The 19,722-nt window shown below is 52.8% G+C and overlaps 2 protein-coding genes across 5 annotated transcripts; one reads left to right on the plus strand and one right to left on the minus strand.

Moving 5' to 3' along the window:
* Positions 1–711: 711 nt before the first annotated feature.
* YOD1 (YOD1 deubiquitinase) lies at positions 712–5,167 on the minus strand. The gene is made up of 2 exons (XM_058856049.1): positions 4,613–5,167; positions 712–3,821 (listed from the first exon to the last, which is right to left on the minus strand). The coding sequence occupies exons 1-2, from the start codon at positions 4,971–4,973 to the stop codon at positions 3,115–3,117; spliced, it is 1,068 nt and encodes a 355-aa protein (XP_058712032.1). The 5' UTR covers positions 4,974–5,167; the 3' UTR covers positions 712–3,114.
* A 618-nt stretch (positions 5,168–5,785) lies between these two features.
* PFKFB2 (6-phosphofructo-2-kinase/fructose-2,6-biphosphatase 2) lies at positions 5,786–19,217 on the plus strand. 4 transcript variants are annotated; one of them, XM_058856026.1, is made up of 16 exons: positions 5,786–5,969; positions 6,568–6,693; positions 6,779–6,875; positions 7,221–7,287; positions 7,419–7,493; positions 7,602–7,658; positions 8,051–8,175; positions 8,603–8,810; positions 11,057–11,203; positions 11,778–11,882; positions 12,561–12,690; positions 13,636–13,698; positions 14,220–14,293; positions 15,596–15,814; positions 16,323–16,386; positions 17,162–19,217. In XM_058856026.1, exons 1-15 carry the CDS (start codon positions 5,906–5,908, stop codon positions 16,347–16,349), a joined length of 1,584 nt encoding a protein of 527 aa, XP_058712009.1. In that variant the 5' UTR covers positions 5,786–5,905; the 3' UTR covers positions 16,350–16,386; positions 17,162–19,217. The 4 variants fall into 4 exon arrangements, with proteins under 4 accessions (XP_058712009.1, XP_058712010.1, XP_058712012.1 ...); XM_058856027.1 differs by lacking the exon at positions 16,323–16,386; XM_058856029.1 differs by lacking the exon at positions 6,568–6,693.
* Positions 19,218–19,722: the final 505 nt, after the last annotated feature.

A 19,722-nucleotide genomic window follows, 5' to 3' on the forward strand; every position in this document is an offset into this window, starting at 1 on the left:
GTGTCACAACAGCCCCCGCTGTGCCTGTGCTCAGGGAAAGGTGCTGATCTGAGATGTGCCATGGAACAAGATGTTCCTTTTCTCAGTGCTCTCCCCAGCTCTTTTGACAGGAGTTTATTCAGAATTTCAGAATTAGGTTTGTCCTTCAGAAATTCCAGTTATTCCTGATTTTCTCCCCAGACTGCTCTTTCAGTCCATCTCATCCATGGAGTAGATCTGTGTAATACTGGACACAAATATTTGTGAAGTCTACTTAATAATTAATATATTTCAATGCATAAAAGATTCTGGAGGGATGCAAAACTCTCTTTACAGTTGAGTCCTGATATCTCAGGTATCATTATTTCACAGAATCCCAAAGTGATTTGGCTTGGAAAGGACCTTAAGGCTCATCTCATCCCATTCTGATATTCAGAGTTCATCCCACCACTACAAGGATGCCATTTCTGGGATAATTCCCTGACTGTGTCATTAAGGGCAGGAAAATCCTAGTTTAAAACTACTAAAAAACACCCTAATAATATTTTTTAAAAAGAAAAGGAGCTGTGTTTTAAATCTATCCAGACTTTACATTTTAAATAATGGAGATTTTTTTGTTTGGGAAAGTTTAGGAGAGTAAGGAGAAATTTTCCTTGCAGTCAGTACCAAGAACTTGTTCTTTGCCAGCCTGTACCAATATCAGCTTTTACAACCACGAATTACAGGTATTTATTTTTTTTTTAACCAAAGAGATTTTATTTTCTAGGCAACAAAAGAAAACATCCAAGCAGTGATAGTGACACATCTCCCTCCAACAGAACTGATTCTCTCTCAGCAGATTCCCAATGCAAACATGATCTAGCAAAGCTCAACACTCTGGATTAAATAAAGCTCATTTTTCAAATACTGCAACTGAGAAATACCAGAAAAAAAAAAAAAAAGGAAAAAAAAATAAAATGTTTTACACACTTTGAGAAATCCATCCAAGACACAAAGCTAAAATCTAAGGGTTGCTCCCCAAAGTCAAGGCAGACAATAAATATGGATCTTCCACTTGTGTTTCAAAGCCACCTCGTGCACCTCTCTGAGGTAGGAATTGTGTCCATGTGTAGGATGGCAAAGGGGGAGGATCAGCTCCTTGTCCCAGGCACATCCCTGCTTCCCTGGGAAAGCTGAGAGCACGCCTGGGGCTCGCCAGGTCTCCTTCCTAGCCACTATTTCAGCTCAAGTAGTTATAACACAGTGTCATCTTCAAGTTCCTTTCAACTGTCAGCTACTTCTGGAGGTTTTTTAAGCATCAGCTTCTACAGGGCTGGGTTTAATGTTGGGTTTTGGGGGGTTTTTATCTTCATTTCCTAATGACAGGCTAAAAGCAGAGTGGGGTTTAACACTGGAAGCTAAGTGGCTTTCTGCAGGGAACTCCCAACAGTGCTAATGTGTGTTTTAATACTGAATTAAAAACAAACCTGGTCCATAGTGCTCTGGGTGATTCTGGGCTGTTTAATTATTCATGCCTCGATTCAGCAAAGCACTTATGTCATTATGTTCTTTCTTCAGTAAAACCCTCCTGTATTTCAAGATCCAACTGGGAGCCTCTGCTGAGAACTTGAAATATGATTTTTGCAGGAAAGGTGATGTTGCTGCACCAGTTTGGTCAGGTGCTTGAGGGAACAGAGGCCTTTCAAACTGGGTTTCAGGTTCCACGTGGAAAGTGGGTTTATTTCTGCCTCAGTCCGAGGATGCACGTTCTTGTTCCCCAGTCTAAAAGTGCAAGGAAGGCCACTCAAAACAGTAACAAGAATGGCAGGCAAAGAATATTTAAATATTCAAAAAACAAGGATGTGTTGCAGGCATTTTTAAAAAAAAAAACTAAACATAAATCCCCTTCAGTAATATGCACCTTTACAGCACCTTTTAAAAACCCTCAAAAGCACTTGCTGTTAAGCTTCACAACCCCACTGTGAGGTAAGATATTCCAATTAAACCAATTTCACCTTCCCTGATTCTCAACAGTCCGAGGAGTGGGGTACTTTTCCCAGCTTATTTTGTTCTGAATACTCAGCTGCACCCTTCATTATCACAATGAAAGTCTCGCTACTCCACAGTCAGTGGTGACAAAACAAACACATTAAGGCAGAAAGCAGATGGAATTTCAAGCCTCCCTTCTGGCTCTGGCCTTCAGAGGGCAAAACTTTTTACCAGAGAAGAGTGAGAACTCAACCTTAAAGTGCTCATTTACAGTATTTGGAAACTGGAACAGCTTAGTAACACCATGGCCGTGATTGGCTCTGCTCAAGTAAAATATTCAATGTATTTAACAGATGCAAATTAAGTCACTTCCCTAACTACTCACTTCCCTCTTGCAGGAATTTCCAATGCTATTATGAAGAAGAATCCCAAGTATTCCAGGAAACATGCTTATGCTCTGATGCAGTGTAAACACCAGGGGGTTGAGAGTTATTTTTCAAGCAACTAAAAACTACCTACGGAGGATTAGTAAGTTTTATTCAACACTTATCCATCTACTCGTTAATTTAAAGGCTACCTTAAAGCTTAGAGGCCATTGCCTTCCCTAAAGTTCTCTGCACACAAACTACACAGTCTATTCCTGAAGGTACAGGGCAGCTCAGAGATCCTCTTTCCACTACAAACTCTATTTTGATATTGTACTTGCTATTTCCATTACAAATCACGCACCACACGAGCAGTTTCCCCTCCGAGAGCTGCTCGTACGCGCAGAGCCTAATTCTCAGTGTAAGCAACGCTGATATGTGTGTTTCCCAAAGCCTTGGATTACCTGAATTACCCTGAGAATGTACATTCAGCACCTCAGAGGTGGATTTTACACCGGTGTTGGACAAGCCTGGCTGCTCACATCACACACACACACACACACAGAAGGTGATGAAATCAAAGTGTGGCTGCCACTGTCCAGCACCTACCCAAGTGCCATCCCTCAGCATCCCTATTCCCAATCCCCTATTCCCAAACCTGTGCGTTGGCCACCATGAAGTTAATTCGCTTTTCAAGCTCTGTGAACGGAATTTTATGATTACAAACAGCTTATCTGGGGACTCCAGAATTTGATTCCGGAGCGGTGAGGTAGTCGATGGCACCCTCCTCCTCAAGCTGAGCTCACACCTCCCCGAAGTTGGTGTGTCCAGTCTCCTTGGCGTGCTCCCTGGCCTCCAGCTGCCCCGTCAGTCCCTTCTGGCACACCATGCAGCGCAGGGCAAAGCGATTCACATCCGTGAACTGCCTCTTCCTCCGAGCCTCATCCGCCAGCTCCAGCGCCTGCGCCAGCACCACGTCATCGCTGCTGGGGAAAATGGTCTGGGGGGGAACGTCCGAGCCGGGCAGGCGGCGCTCCAGGGGGTCGTAGTGGATCCCGTCGTAGATCAGCAGCACGCGCTTGCTGTAGCCCGCGTCCTCCCCGAAGCGGTCGATGCGCACGGTCTGCGTGTCCACCACGCAGATCTCGCACTGGTAGAACTTGGACAGGATGGACACCTCGATGGCTCCTCCCCAGGTCTCCTCCCTGCGGATCCAGTCACAGTATTCCCTGTTGGTTTTGCCCAGCACGGCCTCGCAGTAGGACTCGGGGTCGCTGGCCACGATCTGGGCGATGAGGTTGCGCATCTCGGGGGCGCAGCCGGGGTCGTACACGCCGCCCTCCACCACGTAGGACACGCTGGTGAACAGGCAGGAATTGTCTGCTGGCACCACCCTCCTGGCCAGCACGGGCACGGCTTCCCTGACTGGCTGGGACATCGCTTTCTTGGCGACCACGGGAGAGTCGGGCTCGGGTTTGGATGTGTCCTCTTCCACTATCAGAGTGTCACCTGCCAGACAGGAGGGACATAAAGGGGACACTTAAAGCTGCTGCTGCTGCTCCTCAAACACAACAACGCGGCTGTGCTGTCACTGCTGAGGATCACAGAAGAGCCATGGAATCATGGAATGGTCTTAAACAGCACCCGGTCCCACCCCTGCTAAGGGCAGAGACACCTTCCACTGGCCCAGGCTGCTCCAACCCGGGCTCGGACACCCCGGCCCGTTCCCCCCGCTCGGGATCCCGCTGGGAAACAGCCGGAGCCAACAGCCGCTGGCACCTCAACGGCCCCCGCGGGACTCACCTGGCGCGGCCGCTCCCCGTCCCCTCCGGCCCCGCTCCCCGTCCCCTCCGGAGCCCCGCTCCCCGTCCCCTCCGGAGCCCCGCTCCCCGTCCCCTCCGGAGCCCCGCTCCCCGTCCCCTCCGGAGCCCCGCTCCCCGTCCCCTCCGGAGCCCCGCTCCCCGTCCCCTCCGGCCCCGCTCCCCGTCCCCTCCGGAGCCCCGCTCCCCGTCCCCTCCGGCCCCGCTCCCCGCCCCCTCCGGCCCCGCTCCCCGTCCCCTCCGGAGCCCCGCTCCCCGTCCCCTCCGGAGCCCCGGGACGCGGCCAAAGCCGCACCGGCGCTCGCAGGAAGCGCAGCCGAGCCGGGAGCCGCCGCCTCCCCCGGGAGCAGGAACCGGCCCGACCGGCGGCTGATGAGGGGCGTGTGTGCCACGGCCTCTTTAATTAACGTAATTGCGGCCGGCGGGGCGGCAGAGCCCGCGAAGCGCCGCCCCCCTCCCTGCTGCCCCCGGGGCCCTCACCCGAGTGGATGCCGAGCTCGCCGAGCCGCCGCTCGCCGTCGCTGAGGTCGAGGCTGCGCGGCGGGAAGCCGTGCAGGAGGCGCTGGGCGGGCGCGGGCACTCCGGTGAGCGCGGCCAGCGCGGCCTGCATGTCGCGGAGGCGGGAGTGCGGCGACAGCCCCGGCAGCGCGTGCGAGCCGCTGCGGGCCTTGCAGCGCAGCCGCAGCATCCTCGGGGCCGCCGCCGCACCGGCCGCCGCCGCTTCCGCTTCCGGCCCGCGCCGCTCTCGCGAGAACACGCGGCGCCCCACCCCCCCAGCGGGCGGCCAATCAGAGCGCGGGAGGGGCGGGGCGGAGAGCGCTCGTCGCTCGTTCATTTGCATAGCGCGCGGCTCATTTGCATAGAGCCGGGCACCGTGCCCCTGCCATTGGTACAACACGCCGGGAGGCTGATTTGCATAAAGACGGTGACACCGCCCATTTAATTTGTATTAATTTAATATGCAACCAGACACCGCCTGCCGTCTCATTTGCATAACGTGAGGTGCTGCCCCTCTCTTTCCCGATGATTACCTCCCATTTTATTTGCATAGCCCGCCTAAATTTGCATAGGGGCGCGAGCTCCGCTCCCCTTTTATCACCGTCCATCTGATTTGCATAGCGCGCGTGCTCCGCTTCACCCATTGCCCTCCCGGTCTCATTTGCATACAGCGCGCGGCTCCCCCCACCCTCCCGGTCTCATTTGCATACAGCGCGCGGCTCCCCCCTCTCTCCCGGTCTCATTTGCATACAGCGCGCGGCTCCCTCCACCCCCTGGTCTCATTTGCATACAGCGCGCGGCTCCCTCCACCCTCCCGGTCTCATTTGCATACAGCGCGCGGCTCCCCGCTCTCTCCCGGTCTCATTTGCATACAGCGCGCGGCTCCCCCCACCCTCCCGGTCTCATTTGCATACAGCGCGCGGCTCCCCGCTCTCTCCCGGTCTCATTTGCATACAGCGCGCGGCTCCCCCCTCTCTCCCGGTTCATTTGCATACAGCGCGCGGCTCCCCCCTCTCTCCCGGTCTCATTTGCATACAGCGCGCGGCTCCCCCCTCTCTCCCGGTCTCATTTGCATACAGCGCGCGGCTCCCCCCTCTCTCTCGGTCTCATTTGCATACAGCGCCCGCCCCCGCGCGCGTGACGCGGTCCCGCCATCCCGCCCCTTTTCCCGCGTGTTCGGTTCCCGGTTTCCGTGCCCGCTCCGCCGGCTGCGAGCTCCGCCGCTCATTTGCATGCGATTTGCATGCGGCGGGCGCGGAGCGGCGGCGCGGAGCCATGTCGGGGGCGCCGCGGGGCTGCACCGGGGCCCCGCGGGGCAGGGCCGGCGAGAAGCAGTGCTGTGAGTAGCCCGGGCCCGGGGGGTGCTGCGGGGGAGGATGCGCGTTCCTTAAAGAAATGAAATCAATCGCGGGAGGGGGATGAGCGCTTGCCCCGAGCCTCGCTCCGTCCCGCGGGGGACCCTGCTCTGTCCCCTCTGTCCCCTCCCTGTCCCTGTCCCTGTCCCGCTCCCCCACAACCTCCCGGCTGCTGCATCCATCCCCATCCCCTGCTTTTCCCCCCAAATCCGCCTCTCCACCGGCGTTTTCCGAGCTCGCTCGGGCTGTTCGCTGAGAGAACGTGACCGTTTTGTTAAAAACATCTTTGGTTCGCCCTTGACGGCTCCTGCCCGGGCGGAAAATGCTTTTAACGCTAAGAGCCCCATTAGGCGGTGGTGCTGCCGCTTCGCCTCATTAGCGAACTGCCGGGAGAGCACGGAGCGGTCACAGCAGCTCATGACAGCGGGGACACACCGCCAGCCCGTCCTGGGATGCACGGAGATGCTTCATCCACCGGGAGATGGGCTGTGACGCCGGGCTGGGTCTCACTTGATGCTCTGCAGCTCCGATCATGCTGTTTTGGGGTGGTTTTGGGGTTGTTTTGTTGGGTTTTTTTTGCAGCATGGGCTTCCTACATGACCAACTCCCCGACGCTGATCGTGATGATCGGGCTGCCTGCGCGGGGCAAGACCTACATGTCCAAAAAGCTCACCCGCTACCTCAACTGGATCGGGGTGCCCACCAAAGGTGGGGCTGTGTGGGGAGATCCCTGCCCTGTGCCAGGCCCCCTGCCAGTGAAATGCCCTCTCACTCTCCTCTCTTGTGTGTGAAGTGTTTAATTTAGGGGTGTATCGACGCGAGGCGGTGAAGTCCTACAAGTCCTACGACTTCTTCAGGCACGACAACAAAGAGGCCATGGAAATCCGCAAGTGAGTCCCTGTCAGGGGCTGGATCGGTCCCTGGAGGGCTGGGGGCACTGAAGGCTCGCCAGGCTGTGTGTCTGAGGAGCACAAAGTAACCCTGAGTGCCTGTGGAAGGAGGAAGGAACAGCACAGCCTGTGCAGGAATCCTGCCAGGGATGCGCGTGGGAGTCTGGGGCTGGCACAGAGCTCAGGGCTGAGAGGGTCAGGTCACACATGGAGGGACCCCAAAGTCTCTGGGGCTCTTGGAACAGTGACACAGGGCTGGGAGGGAGGTGTTTGCCTTCTGCTGGCTCAGCTTTGCTGTGGGAATGCTTTCCATCAGCTGTGACCATCCCTATTTCTGTCCTGCAGACGCTGTGCCCTGGTGGCTCTGGAAGATGTGAAGTCTTATCTCTTGGAGGAGTGTGGGCAAATCGCTGTAAGATCCTCTGCACTAAAAATAGTTTTACATTGGGGCAGTTCAAAGCTGCCTTGGAGCGTTGCTTTGGGGCTGGGGTTTAAAAGCCTTAAGATAAACTTGCTCAGTGCTCCTTCCTCACTTTCTTCCAGGTGTTTGATGCGACCAACACGACTCGGGAGCGACGGGACCTGATCTTAAATTTTGCTAAGGAAAATGCTTTCAAGGTAGTGCTTTAATTATGTGTTTAATTTGCAGTCGCCACACCGAGGGGTGTTGTGGCTCCTCAGCACAGGAACTCTCGAGTTTTGACTCTGAAATGTGTTTCCTTCCAGGTGTTTTTCGTGGAGTCTGTCTGTGATGATCCAGAGGTCATCGCTGCCAATATCCTGGTGCGTGCTGCCCTTCCCAGGGAATTCGGGGAGCTCGTGGGGATCTCTGCAAGTGCCTCCCTCTCACGTTTCACCTGCAGAATAAGCAGCTGGGATTTGCAGGTTTATTAAAAGCCAGAGATGCTGTTATGTGAGACTGGAAATCAAATGGAGCCAGGCAATGAGTGACCTTGAAGCGCTGTCCTGGCGAGGGAGGGAGGGCAGAGCTGGGAGCCAGCGGTGTCTGTCAGGGCCAAGCACTTCAGTGCCTTGAGAGTCTTTGTTTCCTGGCCAGAAGCCGGTTTTTCCTCAGGGCAGCGTTAAACAAAGTGTTAAACAAAGTGGGGAATAATGTTATTCATCGTTGCTTTTGTTCCTACTCGAGTTTGCTTAACCCGGTGTCTGTTGGGCAGGAGGTGAAAGTTTCCAGCCCTGACTACCCAGAGAGGCACCGGGAGAACGTGATGGACGATTTCCTGAAGAGGATCGAGTGCTACAAGGTCACCTACGAGCCTTTGGATCCCGATGCTAATGACAAGTGAGCAGATCCCCGAGGTGCTGTCTGTCCTTGGGCACAGGAGCTGCTTTGCACTGCCAGCACCTCTGCCCTCCCCAGCTGTGACAGGTGAATCACACGCCCCAGGTGACATTTGAAGGGATTTTTCTCTCTGTGTGCTGCAGAATGACAGCATGGGTTGGGTTGGAAGGGATCTCAAAGCCCATCTCTAAGAGCCATGGGCAGGGACATCTTCCACTATCCCAGGCTGCTCCAAGCCCAGCCTGGCCTTGGACACTTCCAGGGATCCTTGTGCCAGGGCCTCCCCCCTCTCCCAGGGAAGGATTTTTAAGCAGAGCAGTTCAGAGCCTGTCCTGCCTTCCCTAGAGCAGGAGTAGCTGGGTGACACCCTCAGCTGCTCATTTTTAAAACCAGCCCTGTGGGTTTTCTTATTTTATGTCGATTGCAGAGATCTTTCCTTCATTAAAGTGATCAACGTGGGCCAGCGGTTCCTGGTGAACCGAGTCCAGGATTACATCCAGAGTAAAATCGTCTATTACCTGATGAACATCCACGTGCAGCCACGCACCATCTACCTCTGCCGGCACGGGGAGAGCGAGTACAACCTCCTGGGCAGGATTGGTGGGGACTCTGGGCTGTCAGCCCGAGGGAAACAGGTACTGCCTGGCCCTGGGGGCTGGGGTGATGCTCTGGGGGCTGGGGGTGTGCCCTGGGGGTGATGCCCTGGGGGCTGGGGTGATGCTCTGGGGGCTGGGGATGATGCCCTGGGGGCTGGGGGTGATGCCCTGGGGGCTGGGGGTATTCCCTGGGGGCTGGGGATGATGCTCTGGGGGCTGGGGGTGATGCTCTGGGGGCTGGGGGTGATGCTCTGGGGGCTGGGGGTGTTCCCTGGGGGCTGGGGGTGATGCTCTGGGGACTGGGGGTGTTCCCTGGGGGCTGGGGGTGATGCCCTGGGGGCTGGAGCTGTGCCCTGGGGGCTGGGGGTGATGCTCTGGGGGCTGGGGGTGTGCTCTGGGGGCTGGGGCTGTGCTCTGGGGGCTGGGGGTGTTCCCTGGGGGCTGGGGTGATGCTCTGGGGGCTGGGGTGATGCTCTGGGGGCTGGGGGTGATGCCCTGGGGGCTGGGGGTGATGCTCTGGGGGCTGGGGTGATGCTCTGGGGGCTGGGGGTGATGCTCTGGGGGCTGGGGGTGCACCCTGGGGGCTGGGGGTGATGCCCTGGGGGCTGGGGGTGATGCTCTGGGGGCTGGGGGTGTTCCCTGGGGGCTGGGGGTGTTCCCTGGGGGCTGGGGTGATGCTCTGGGGGCTGGGGTGATGCTCTGGGGGCTGGGGGTGATGCTCTGGGGGCTGGGGCTGTGCTCTGGGGGCTGGGGTGATGCCCTGGGGGCTGGGGGTGTTCCCTGGGGGCTGGGGTGATGCCCTGGGGGCTGGGGGTGATGCCCTGGGGGCTGGGGGTGTTCCCTGGGGGCTGGGGTGATGCCCTGGGGGCTGGGGGTGTTCCCTGGGGGCTGGGGGTGATGCCCTGGGGGCTGGGGGTGATGCTCTGGGGGCTGGGGGTGATGCCCTGGGGGCTGGGGGTGATGCTCTGGGGGCTGGGGGTGTTCCCTGGGGGCTGGGGGTGATGCTCTGGGGGCTGGGGGTGTTCCCTGGGGGCTGGGGGTGATGCTCTGGGGGCTGGGGGTGATGCTCTGGAGGCTGGGGCTGTGCCCTGGGGGCTGGGGGTGATGCTCTGGGGGCTGGGGGTGATGCCCTGGGGGCTGGGGGTGTTCCCTGGGGGCTGGGGGTGATGCTCTGGGGGCTGGGGGTGTTCCCTGGGGGCTGGGGGTGTTCCCTGGGGGCTGGGGCTGTACCCTGGGGGCTGGGGGTGATGCCCTGGGGGCTGGGGTGATGCTCTGGGGGCTGGGGGTGATGCTCTGGAGGCTGGAGCTGTGCCCTGGAGTGGCTGCCTGGAACAGAGGCTGGACAAGATGAAAAGAATAAGAGTGGGCATTTATTAAAAGCCTTCTGTAGATGCCCCTTGGGCAGTCAGAAGCCTCCCAGAGGCTACACCCATGATGGACAATGGTCACGAGTTCCTCAGACTGAAATAAGTTTGGTTCATTTGCATATCAGGGCTTAATTCTCCAATTCCAGCTTCAGGTAATGAAGTTATGTTCCCCCAGCTCCCTACCCCTGGCTCACTTTTGTTTTCACTTTTTGGGGCCTGAAGCTGCAGGGTTTCTTTGGGTTCCAGCCCCACAGGGATTGTTTTGTCTGACCCAAATGTGGAGACAGTAGTTAACACTTTATTTGGAGTTCAGAGTTAGGCACTGATGGAGTACAGGATTTGAAAACTGTAAAGGCTAAAATCTGAATTCTCCAGAGCTGGATCCTCCCCACTGCAGCCCCCAGCGATGCTCTGAGCAGCTGCAGCTTCCCCTGCCCCCTTGATGCCTCAGGGTTTCAGCTTTTATGTTTTTCATCTGTTTGCAATCCTGCAGTTCTTTCATGTAGAACTCTAAACTCCACACACAGTGTCAGCTGCTGCTTTCCCATTTTGGTCAGACACAAAAATTCCTCTCCAGGCCTGGGGATCAAGGACACCTCCCTGCCTCAGGCCCTGAGAGATGGAAACAAAAGTGAGGTGGGGGGAGCAAACTTGGGGTAAATGACTTCATTACCTGAAGCTGGGATTGGAAGATGAACGCTCAATATGCAAATGGACCAAACTTTTAAAAGTGTGAAAACCTGTGAGCTGTGGTCCATTTTTGAATGTCACCCCTGAGAGGGGCTTTGTCTGCCCAAAATGTACCTGGAGGCCCTTCCATAAATAGAATTGGTTTTCCTTCTCTTCATTTTGTCTGGGCTCTGTTTTTAGGGAGCCCAACAAGGCATCACTCTCCTAACCTGGAGCTTTTCTCCCCAGTTTTCCCAGGCACTGAAGAAGTTCATTGAGGAGCAGGAGATCGTGGACCTGAAGGTGTGGACGAGCCAGCTGAAGAGGACAATCCAAACAGCCGAGTCCCTGGGGGTGCTCTACGAGCAGTGGAAGATCCTCAACGAGATTGATGCTGTGAGTGAGAGGCTGCTTAAAAAACCTCAGCTTTTCTAGGTGGGAAATAATGATTAAAGCCAAATGAATCCCCATCAACTCGGGTGTTTTCTGTTGATTTATAGCCATGTTTTTGTATCTCAGCCATCCAGGATGAGCTTTGGGGTGGTTTGCTGCAGGGCTGAGGGTGTTGAGAGCTGCCAGGTGTTGCTGGGGACATTCCAGCTGGTGTGGAGGAGGAAAATAACACCGAGCATCCCAGACATCTGTCACACCCTCCTGGCTGGGCAAAGGTCGCTGCTCCCACTCTGATTCTCTCAGGAAATTGCAGGGTGGTTGCTGGGGAAGCGAGGGCTCGTTTTTCATCCCTTGCAAACACCAGGGATGTCACCCTGTGTGGTTTTGGGATAAAACCAGAGCCCAGCCTCTTCAAACCAGCCTGGAACCCACACTGGGGGCAGGGCTGGGTCAGATGCAGCACCTAAAATTTCCATGCCATAAAGGGATCCCTGATCTCAGCCTCTGCTTTTCCTTCCCTCCCCGTTGGCTCTCTGATGAAATGAGGTTTGTGGTGAGCAGTTTTTCCTTCCCTCAGGGGGTCTGTGAAGAAATGACCTATGCAGAAATTGAAGCCAAGTATCCAGAGGAGTTTGCCATGAGGGATCAGGAGAAGTATCTTTATCGTTATCCTGGAGGGGAGGTGAGGACCCTAAAAAAAACAACAATACACAGTGCAGTCAACAAATGTGTGGGATTAGAGTTAAAACTGACTTATTTTAAGTTATTCTTTAAGTTATTTAATGAGTTAGTTATTTTTAATTCAAAATATTCTTTAATTCTAAGTTATTCTGCCAATATTTGCGTGCAAATGGAAAACATTAGGATCCCAAATTCTCTGTTGGGGGAAATGTTTCTTGATTTCCCTCACTGGGGTGTGCAGATCCAATTTAAATCCATTAATTTGGCCACTTGCTGCCCTCAGACACCGAGGGGTTCTGCATCCCAGGCCTGAATTGTCACTGAGAAACCATCTGGGAAACAAAATTATCCTGGGTGTGGCCTGGAGTCATTTCTGAGTTTACTTCACAACCTGTTTTAATGAATCACTCACTATTTTATTTGGGTTTTTTTCCTGACTGCACTCAATGAGTTACCAGTAATCTGAGCCCTCCCACGTTCTGAAGGTTCTGACACCGAATTTCACTTTCTGCTGCTGGCTTTTTTTTTAGTTTTATTTCTCCCACTATTTTTACCACATCACCCATAACCTCCTCATCTTGCTGCTGCTATTTCCCTGAATGTGACGCTGTTAATTGCCACCTCTGCTTTACCCCTGTGTTTACACAACCCCTTGACCAATTCCTGTTTGGTTTTCCAGTCCTACCAGGACCTGGTGCAGCGCCTGGAGCCGGTAATTATGGAGCTGGAAAGGCAAGGCAACGTCCTGGTTATCTCCCACCAGGCAGTTATGAGGTGTCTCCTGGCTTATTTTCTTGACAAGAGTGCAGGTACAAAAATAAAGGGATGATGCTTGGGCTGGTTCCCTGCTTCCCCTTTTTGGGAGGGTGGTTTGGAATGTCTGGGTGGATTTTTTATTTTTTTTTTAACGAGGGAAGAGCTGTTTAAAAAAAGGAGGAAAGGAAACATTTCAGTGGTGCTTTAACCCTTGCACTGCAGCAGGGCAAGGAGCTCCCCTGGGGATGTGCTGCTGTTTTTTCTGCCCAGATGTTGTTTCTGGAGCTGTTTTCAGCTTGCAGAATGTGTAGGGGACTGATTTTTAACATAAAGAAAAAGTTTTCTGCTGAATTAAAGAGCCTCAGCAGCCTGGCAGGGTTGGCAGGACTGCTCCATCCCAGGGAAATTTGAAAATTGTGCTGATTCCCTGCACAGCACACACACCTGGAAGGTTCCAGCGTGCTGCAAGCTCCAGTGAGGGGCACTAGAGCTTCGTAAAACTTTTAATGAAGTTAATAAACTTCTAAAGAACTTGATAAGTTTTTAAATACAGCTCTGAATAAATCTCCTGTGGGCCCATGGCAGCTGTTGCTGAGGTGCTTTCCCAGCCGTGTGCCACAGGTTTCCTCTGGCTGGCCCTGTGCACTGGAAATGATGGAATTATGGAATTGTTTGGGTTGGAAAAGCCCTTTTAGAGGGTTGAGTCCAACCCTTAACCCAGCAGTGCCAAGTGTTGGAGAGCCCTGAGCCAGATCAGGCTCTGCTCTCATTTCCAGCTCCTGTATTTGGGGTTTCTGGGTCTCACTGCTGAGTCAAGTCTGGCTGCTTTTATTCCCAGCACAATTCCCATTCAATCCCAGAATGGTTTGGGTTGAAGGGACCCTTCAAAGGGTTTGGTCCAAGCCCTGTGTGATGGGCAGGGACATCCCTGCAGGGGAGGGGACAGGAGGGGGGCTGTGACATCCCAGGTGACCCCATAACACCTTTCTGTGCCCCAGATGAGCTGCCCTACCTGCGCTGCCCCCTCCACACCATTCTCAAGCTCACACCTGTTGCCTATGGTAAATAACTTTATTTTCATTTTTATTTTGGATTCCTGGCCTGGTTTGTGTGTGGGGATGTTGTGGGCAGGTTTGTGTCCAGGTGTGGCAGCACCTGGCCATGCTCTGGGAGGTTTTGGTAATACACAATTAGGTTATTTCCTGCTCAACATCCAAAATGTTCCCACAGAAAAGGTTTCTGGAGGGTTGGGGGTGTTGGATGAGCAGATGAGGAGGTGCAGGGTCTTCTCTCCTGGCCTCTCTTTTAAACAATTGGATTTTCCCTGTGGGTGGGGAAGGCTGTGCCTGCAAACTTGGGGTTCAGTCAGTTAAAATTTGCTTTTCTGTGCAGCCCAAGTAATTCAGGGCTGTGCTCTCACATGTAAAACCACCAAATGAAGTGTGAAATTCTGTTTGTGGGGTGAACTGTGGATTTATGAGCTGCATTATTTTTTATAAATAAGAAATTTATTCCTGTTTGCTTTCCCTGCTGTTTTGTTAATAAAATTACTGATACAAACTTCTCTTTCTCTTGGGTGAAGGCTGCAAAGTGGAGACAATTACCCTGAATGTGGAAGCAGTCAACACCCACAGGGACAAACCCTCCCTGAACTCAGTAAGTTTTGCTGCACCCCTCTGGCTCCACCTTTCCCTAAATAAATCACAAAACCCTCTTGAACACTTGCTAGACCTTCCTGGTGCCTTTCAGTGAGCAGAAGGATTCTCTTCAGGAGTAACCCCCAAAAGCAGAATTAATTGCATTGTGCATCAGTGCTGCCCAGGCCAGGGGGGATATTTTTTCAGAGCTGTTGTGGGGAGCAGAATGGGAAATTTTAGGGCAAATATTTTAAACTCCAGGTGTCATTCTCAGTTTTCAGTTCTCAGTCTGTTGCTGATGCTTATTGGTAATTTCAAAAGGACTTGGCAAAGGGGTTAAAGTGGATTTTTCTCCTTGTCTTGATGGGTTTTCTCGTTCTGAAATCCTCTCTGCCATTATTTAAATGGCTGTTGACCATCCACCTTGTAACCACATCCTAAATCTGGGGGAGTTGTGGATCTTTGAGGTCCTTGGTTTTGCAAACCCTGTTTTGACTGTCAGGGAAATCCTCAGTGATTGCCTCTAATTAATTCCCCCAATTAGGGAGCACAAACCAGCTCTGCTCTGGGAGCTCACAGGAAGTCTGAATGCATCTGATTTTGGGTGGTTTTGGTAGATTTAGGCTTTTTGTTGGATTTTATCAAGGGCTCTTGGATCTGGTTATTCTGTTGTGACGAGGGACTGGGGAAAGCAGGACCTGCAGCCGTGGCTGGAGGGTTTGTGGAGCTGCCAAATGCCAAACTGAGGATGTTGGGCATGATTTGTGTGGATCCTCGTGGTTTCCAGCATGTCCCTGCTCACAGCAAAGGATTTGGTGATTTTTAATTGGATTAGGTGATATTTAAAGGTCCTTCCAACCCAAACCACTCTGGGATTTATCACTTTTCCAACTTCTCTGCTGTCCCTGCATGGAAATCATTGCTGCCCACCTGGAGGCTGTTTCTGTTCTTTGCTTTGCTGGGTAACACAGCTGCTTTGGGGCAGAAGAAGGAGGGAGATTTTTCTACTTGCTTATTTCTTTTTCTCCTTAAATTGATTGTGCAGAGAGAAAAAAAAAATAAATCAAAATTAAAAAAAAAACAAACCAAACCAAAACAGAGCCACTCAAGAAAAACAAAAGTCCCAAAGGGAAGTAAAACTGCTGAAAAATCACTTTCCAGTTGTCTCCAGGATGGATTTAGTTGTTTCCCACGCCGGGGAAGGCGCAGCCCGATGCGGGGTCACCGGGAGATTCAGGGTGGGGTGCTGGAGGTGTGTGACGTGCCTTTAAACTCTGGTTCCCCCTTTTCATTCCTGGTGATTCCCTCTGTGTGGGATCAGCACCACCTCCCCAGCAGGCAGAGCCCTGTGAGGATGAGGAGGAACAGCTTTACCCCGCGGGCCAGCGCCGACAGCGTAAAGCGCCCGCGGCACCACAGCCTGGGCAGCAAACCCCTCCATCTGCTGGGGCCTCTGCCATCCCTGGAAGCTCGAGGGCCTTTCCCATCCCTGGAAGCTCGAGAAGGGGCTGAGCAGCCACAGCTGGAAGTCACTGTCCAGGTGGTACCTTCCCTCTGCTCCCCCTCCCCATCATCACCCGTGCTCCTCTCTGAGATCCAGACCCTTCCCAGCATCTCCAGCAGGGTCTGTGTTTCTGCATGGAAATCACCCAGCCTGGACTGCATTAAGGAAAAACAAACAGCTGGAAAAAGCCCTCAAAACCAACCCCAAAACATAAAAATCCCCCCCATCTAACTGGAATTCTGGTGCCAGTGTTTCAGTGTCAGGCAGGTTTCCATCACGGGGGTTAATTCTGGGTAGGATTTTGCTTCTGGGCTAAAACCTGATTGGAAAAGTAAGAAATTCCCTCTTTGTCCCAGTTTTTTACTGCAGCCAAGTGATGTCCCTGCCTTCTGTCACCTCCTGCTGTGACACAAACCTGGCCTGGGCTGACAGGAAATTTTGGGGCCGCTTCATTCCTCCCCTCATTTGCTTTGCTGCTTTTCCTATTTCAGTCTCTTTTAAGATGCACTGAGAGCCCTGCTGTGCTTCTCTGTTTCCTTTGCAGCCTCCAGAGGGAAATGCTTGCCTCTGAGTGCCACTGCAAGCAGCTTGGGTGTGCTCTCTGTGGGGTTAGTAAGTTGGATTTCTCTTGATTCGTGTTGCATGGAAAGCACTCTGGGCTCCACAAACCCACGGAGCAGCAGGAATCTTGTGCTGGATAAAACCTGAGATTATGGGGGACCTCAATGGGGGATCCAACTGGGTTTACTGGTGCTTGTGCTCGTGCTGGCTGCTGCAAATTGTGTTTGAAGGCCACTTTGCTCCATGCCTGGATCAGGACATGGGGTGGAGCTGAGCAGGGCTCTCCCCTGGGCCCGAGGTGTGGTGATGTTGCTGCTCTCAGGGATTTTGCAGGAGTCACTGGATCATGGATATATCTTTGACTTTCACTGTCTGAGTGTGTTCCTGGTGTCTGCTGGGCCCTGAGCAAGGCAGAGGGAGGAGTTTTATCAAAGCTCTAAGTGTTTATTGCAGTTAATGTGCAGGATGGTCGTTGTGATGGTTCTTGGGTGGTTCTGGAGGTGCAGCTGCCCGTGGAGAAGGGTAAATAAAAGTGAGCAGCCCTGAGTGACCAACCTGCCTCTCTTCTCCACCACTGTCAGCTGGTGTGGGCTCAGGCTGCGATGGGAACACCCTCCAGGAGGGCTGGCAGGAGGCTGGAAGGTGATGTGAAGAGTGAAACAGGTTTTTGTGTGCTCAGATGAAATAAATCCTCAGGTGGTTCCTGCCATGGGCAGCAATTCCATGGAGCTGCATTCACCTCTCCGTGTGCTGAGCTGTTTCCTCCTTTACCCTCTGCTGCCTCCCTTGCTGTGAGCTCTCCTGTTTCTCTTTTCCCTGCAGAAAATGGCCACTTTGGCAGTCTAGGGGTTCCTGCTTTCCTTGGATCCAGCTGGGAATTCCAGGGCCAGGAGGAGCCGGGCAGCTGGGACTGGAGCATCCCCTCGAGCCACCCTGGCCAGTACTCACCTTGAACTGGGACTTTACAGCCTGTCCATGTCCTTTCTTTCCAAATGCTGGAATGTCTGTCCACAGGGCTGGAGAAGATTTATTGTGGAGCTTTTTCCAAGCTGCTTTTAACGCTCGTAAGCCAACGCATCCCCGGGTGTTGAAATTGTGTCCCACGTCTTTCCTCCTGGCCAGGTGCCAAAATTAACCACAGTGGGAGGACAAAATAATCATGTTTTCACTCACTGAGGCAGCTTTTCTTTGGAAGAGGCATTTCCAGGCCAAATCCCCAAGCTTTTATTTCTCTGTTACCATCTCCAAGTTATTTCCAAGTTCAAACTCAATTTTTTCTGTTGTTCAGCCGCCCAGGGAGCTCCAGGTTTGGTTTGACTTTGCCTCCGTGAGTGCTGATGTGAATCCCCCCAATCTGAGCCGGTTCCTTTGCCCTGGGAAGGTTTTTGCTTGGATGTGACACCCAGGCCAGCACATCCATCCCATGGGCATCCTCCTGTGAGGGACAGATGGGAACAAACCCTCCTGCCCCTCTCTGGAAGCAGCACAGCTCCCAGTGCTTTAAATCCCATCTCAATCCCTATTTTAGCTTCTCATCCCAACCTAAACTTCATCCCCTCACTCATTTTTCCTGCATTTTATCCATTTACCCCAGAAAATGGGATTATGGCTGGGACCAGCAGGGCTCCTGGGCAGGGTTTGCAGGAAGCACAAGGTTTTTACCAGTTTTTCTTTATAATACACCAAATTTTAGGCCCACAACAAGCTTTTAACTTGCCTATAAATAAGCTGTGAATGTTCCCAACGCTGCCTTTCATAGTTTTAAGCTGTTGTAGAGTTTAGAGCACAGGTGGTGCAGCTCTGTGTGGCTGTGTCTTAACTTAAATCCCGTCCTTAAATCCCCACCAAACCCCAAATTTTCAGTTCTCTCCCACAAGTCTTGACTTGTGTTTTGCCAAACTCCATTTCACCCCACTCCAGCTGTTCTTGCAATAAGGGCAGGACCCTCATGGTGGGTGAAGAAAGGAACATTTGGGTACAGAGCAGGAGGCTGTTCTGGACTTGCTGTTCCCAGGTGACTCCAGGATTTATCTGAGCAATTTAAAATAAGTTGCTTGTTTTAAATGTGTAAATAATTTCACAGCAGGGAAACCGTGACCTGGCTGTGGAGGAGCTCAGCAGCCCCAGAGCTTGGGGTTTACCTGGGGATTTTGAGCTCAAACTTGGTTGTTTTAAACACTCCCAGAGTTGTAATTCGATAAAACTGAGATAGAGAGGACCAAGGCACTAATCTGGACCCCTCAGGATTTCCGAGGAGCAGAAAAATGTGTTGATCTAAAGCAATTGTGCCACAGAGGAGTGAAATTTGGTGGTGAGAAATTGAGTTTTTATTAGTTTTTCTTCTCAGGGTTTTTAACCCCAGGTCTGGTCTTGGGTTTTAAATGTTCTTGTGCTTAGAAATAAACAAGAAAAGAAAAAATAAATGTTGAAGGAAGAGATTTAGAGCCTGTCCATGGCAGTCCTCACTGTCACACTCCAAAATGCTCTGAACGCACAAACCTGTCCTTGTCAGGCCAGCTCCTCTGACCAAACCCCTCCTGCTCTGTGGAAAAAGGAGTGGAAAATGTACATTGTATGTTGTTTACGCACAAAAATGCTGGGATAACTTGCTGAAGAGTTTATGTTCATATCACTGAGCAGTAAATGATTGTAAGGAGACAAAAAGAAAAATCTATATTTTTACCTGCTGGGATTTGTGAATGTCGCTGTTGACGTGTTGGTGGTTGTGATTTTTTTTTTTTAATCATTGCTGAAAATCGGATGTTTTGCAGTTTGGATCAGTGGCTGGGGGGTCCCTTTTGGGGCTGTGAGATGGAATTTCATCCTTCTCTGCAGCATTTGTGCCTCAGTGCTTTAATTAAAGCTTTTTCCTCCTGCCTTTTTGCCTTGGAAATGTTGTAAGCAAACATGTCTGGAGCAGAGCAGCAGCAGATTTGGGAGCAGATCATCACCCTGAGGGTCCTGCTGAGCCCTCAGGGGTGCAGGGCTGGGGTGATGCCAGGGATTTCCTTGAAACCACCTGACTTCCTTGGCACTGGGCGTGCAAACACCCCAGAATAAACAAACGTTGTGCAACGGGGGTGTTTGAGCTGTTTCTGGTGGAACAGAAACAGCAGCTCGGGATGTCAGTGGGGTCAGCATCGTGGGCTGGGCAGGGGGAGGTGGTTTGGAGTTGGGTTTGGGGGTGGGTTTGGAGGTGTGGAGGTGTGGAGGTGGATTTGGAGGTTGGTTTGGGGGTGTGGGGGTGGATTTGGAGTTGGGTTTGGGGGTGTGGAGGTGGGTTTGGGGGTGTGGAGGTGGGTTTGGGGGTGGGTTTGGGGGTTTGGGGGTGTGGAGGTGGATTTGGAGGTTGGTTTGGGGGTGTGGAGGTGGATTTGGAGGTG

The sequence above is a fragment of the Poecile atricapillus genome, chromosome 23 (assembly GCF_030490865.1).
Source record: "Poecile atricapillus isolate bPoeAtr1 chromosome 23, bPoeAtr1.hap1, whole genome shotgun sequence".
Taxonomy (NCBI): domain Eukaryota; kingdom Metazoa; phylum Chordata; class Aves; order Passeriformes; family Paridae; genus Poecile; species Poecile atricapillus.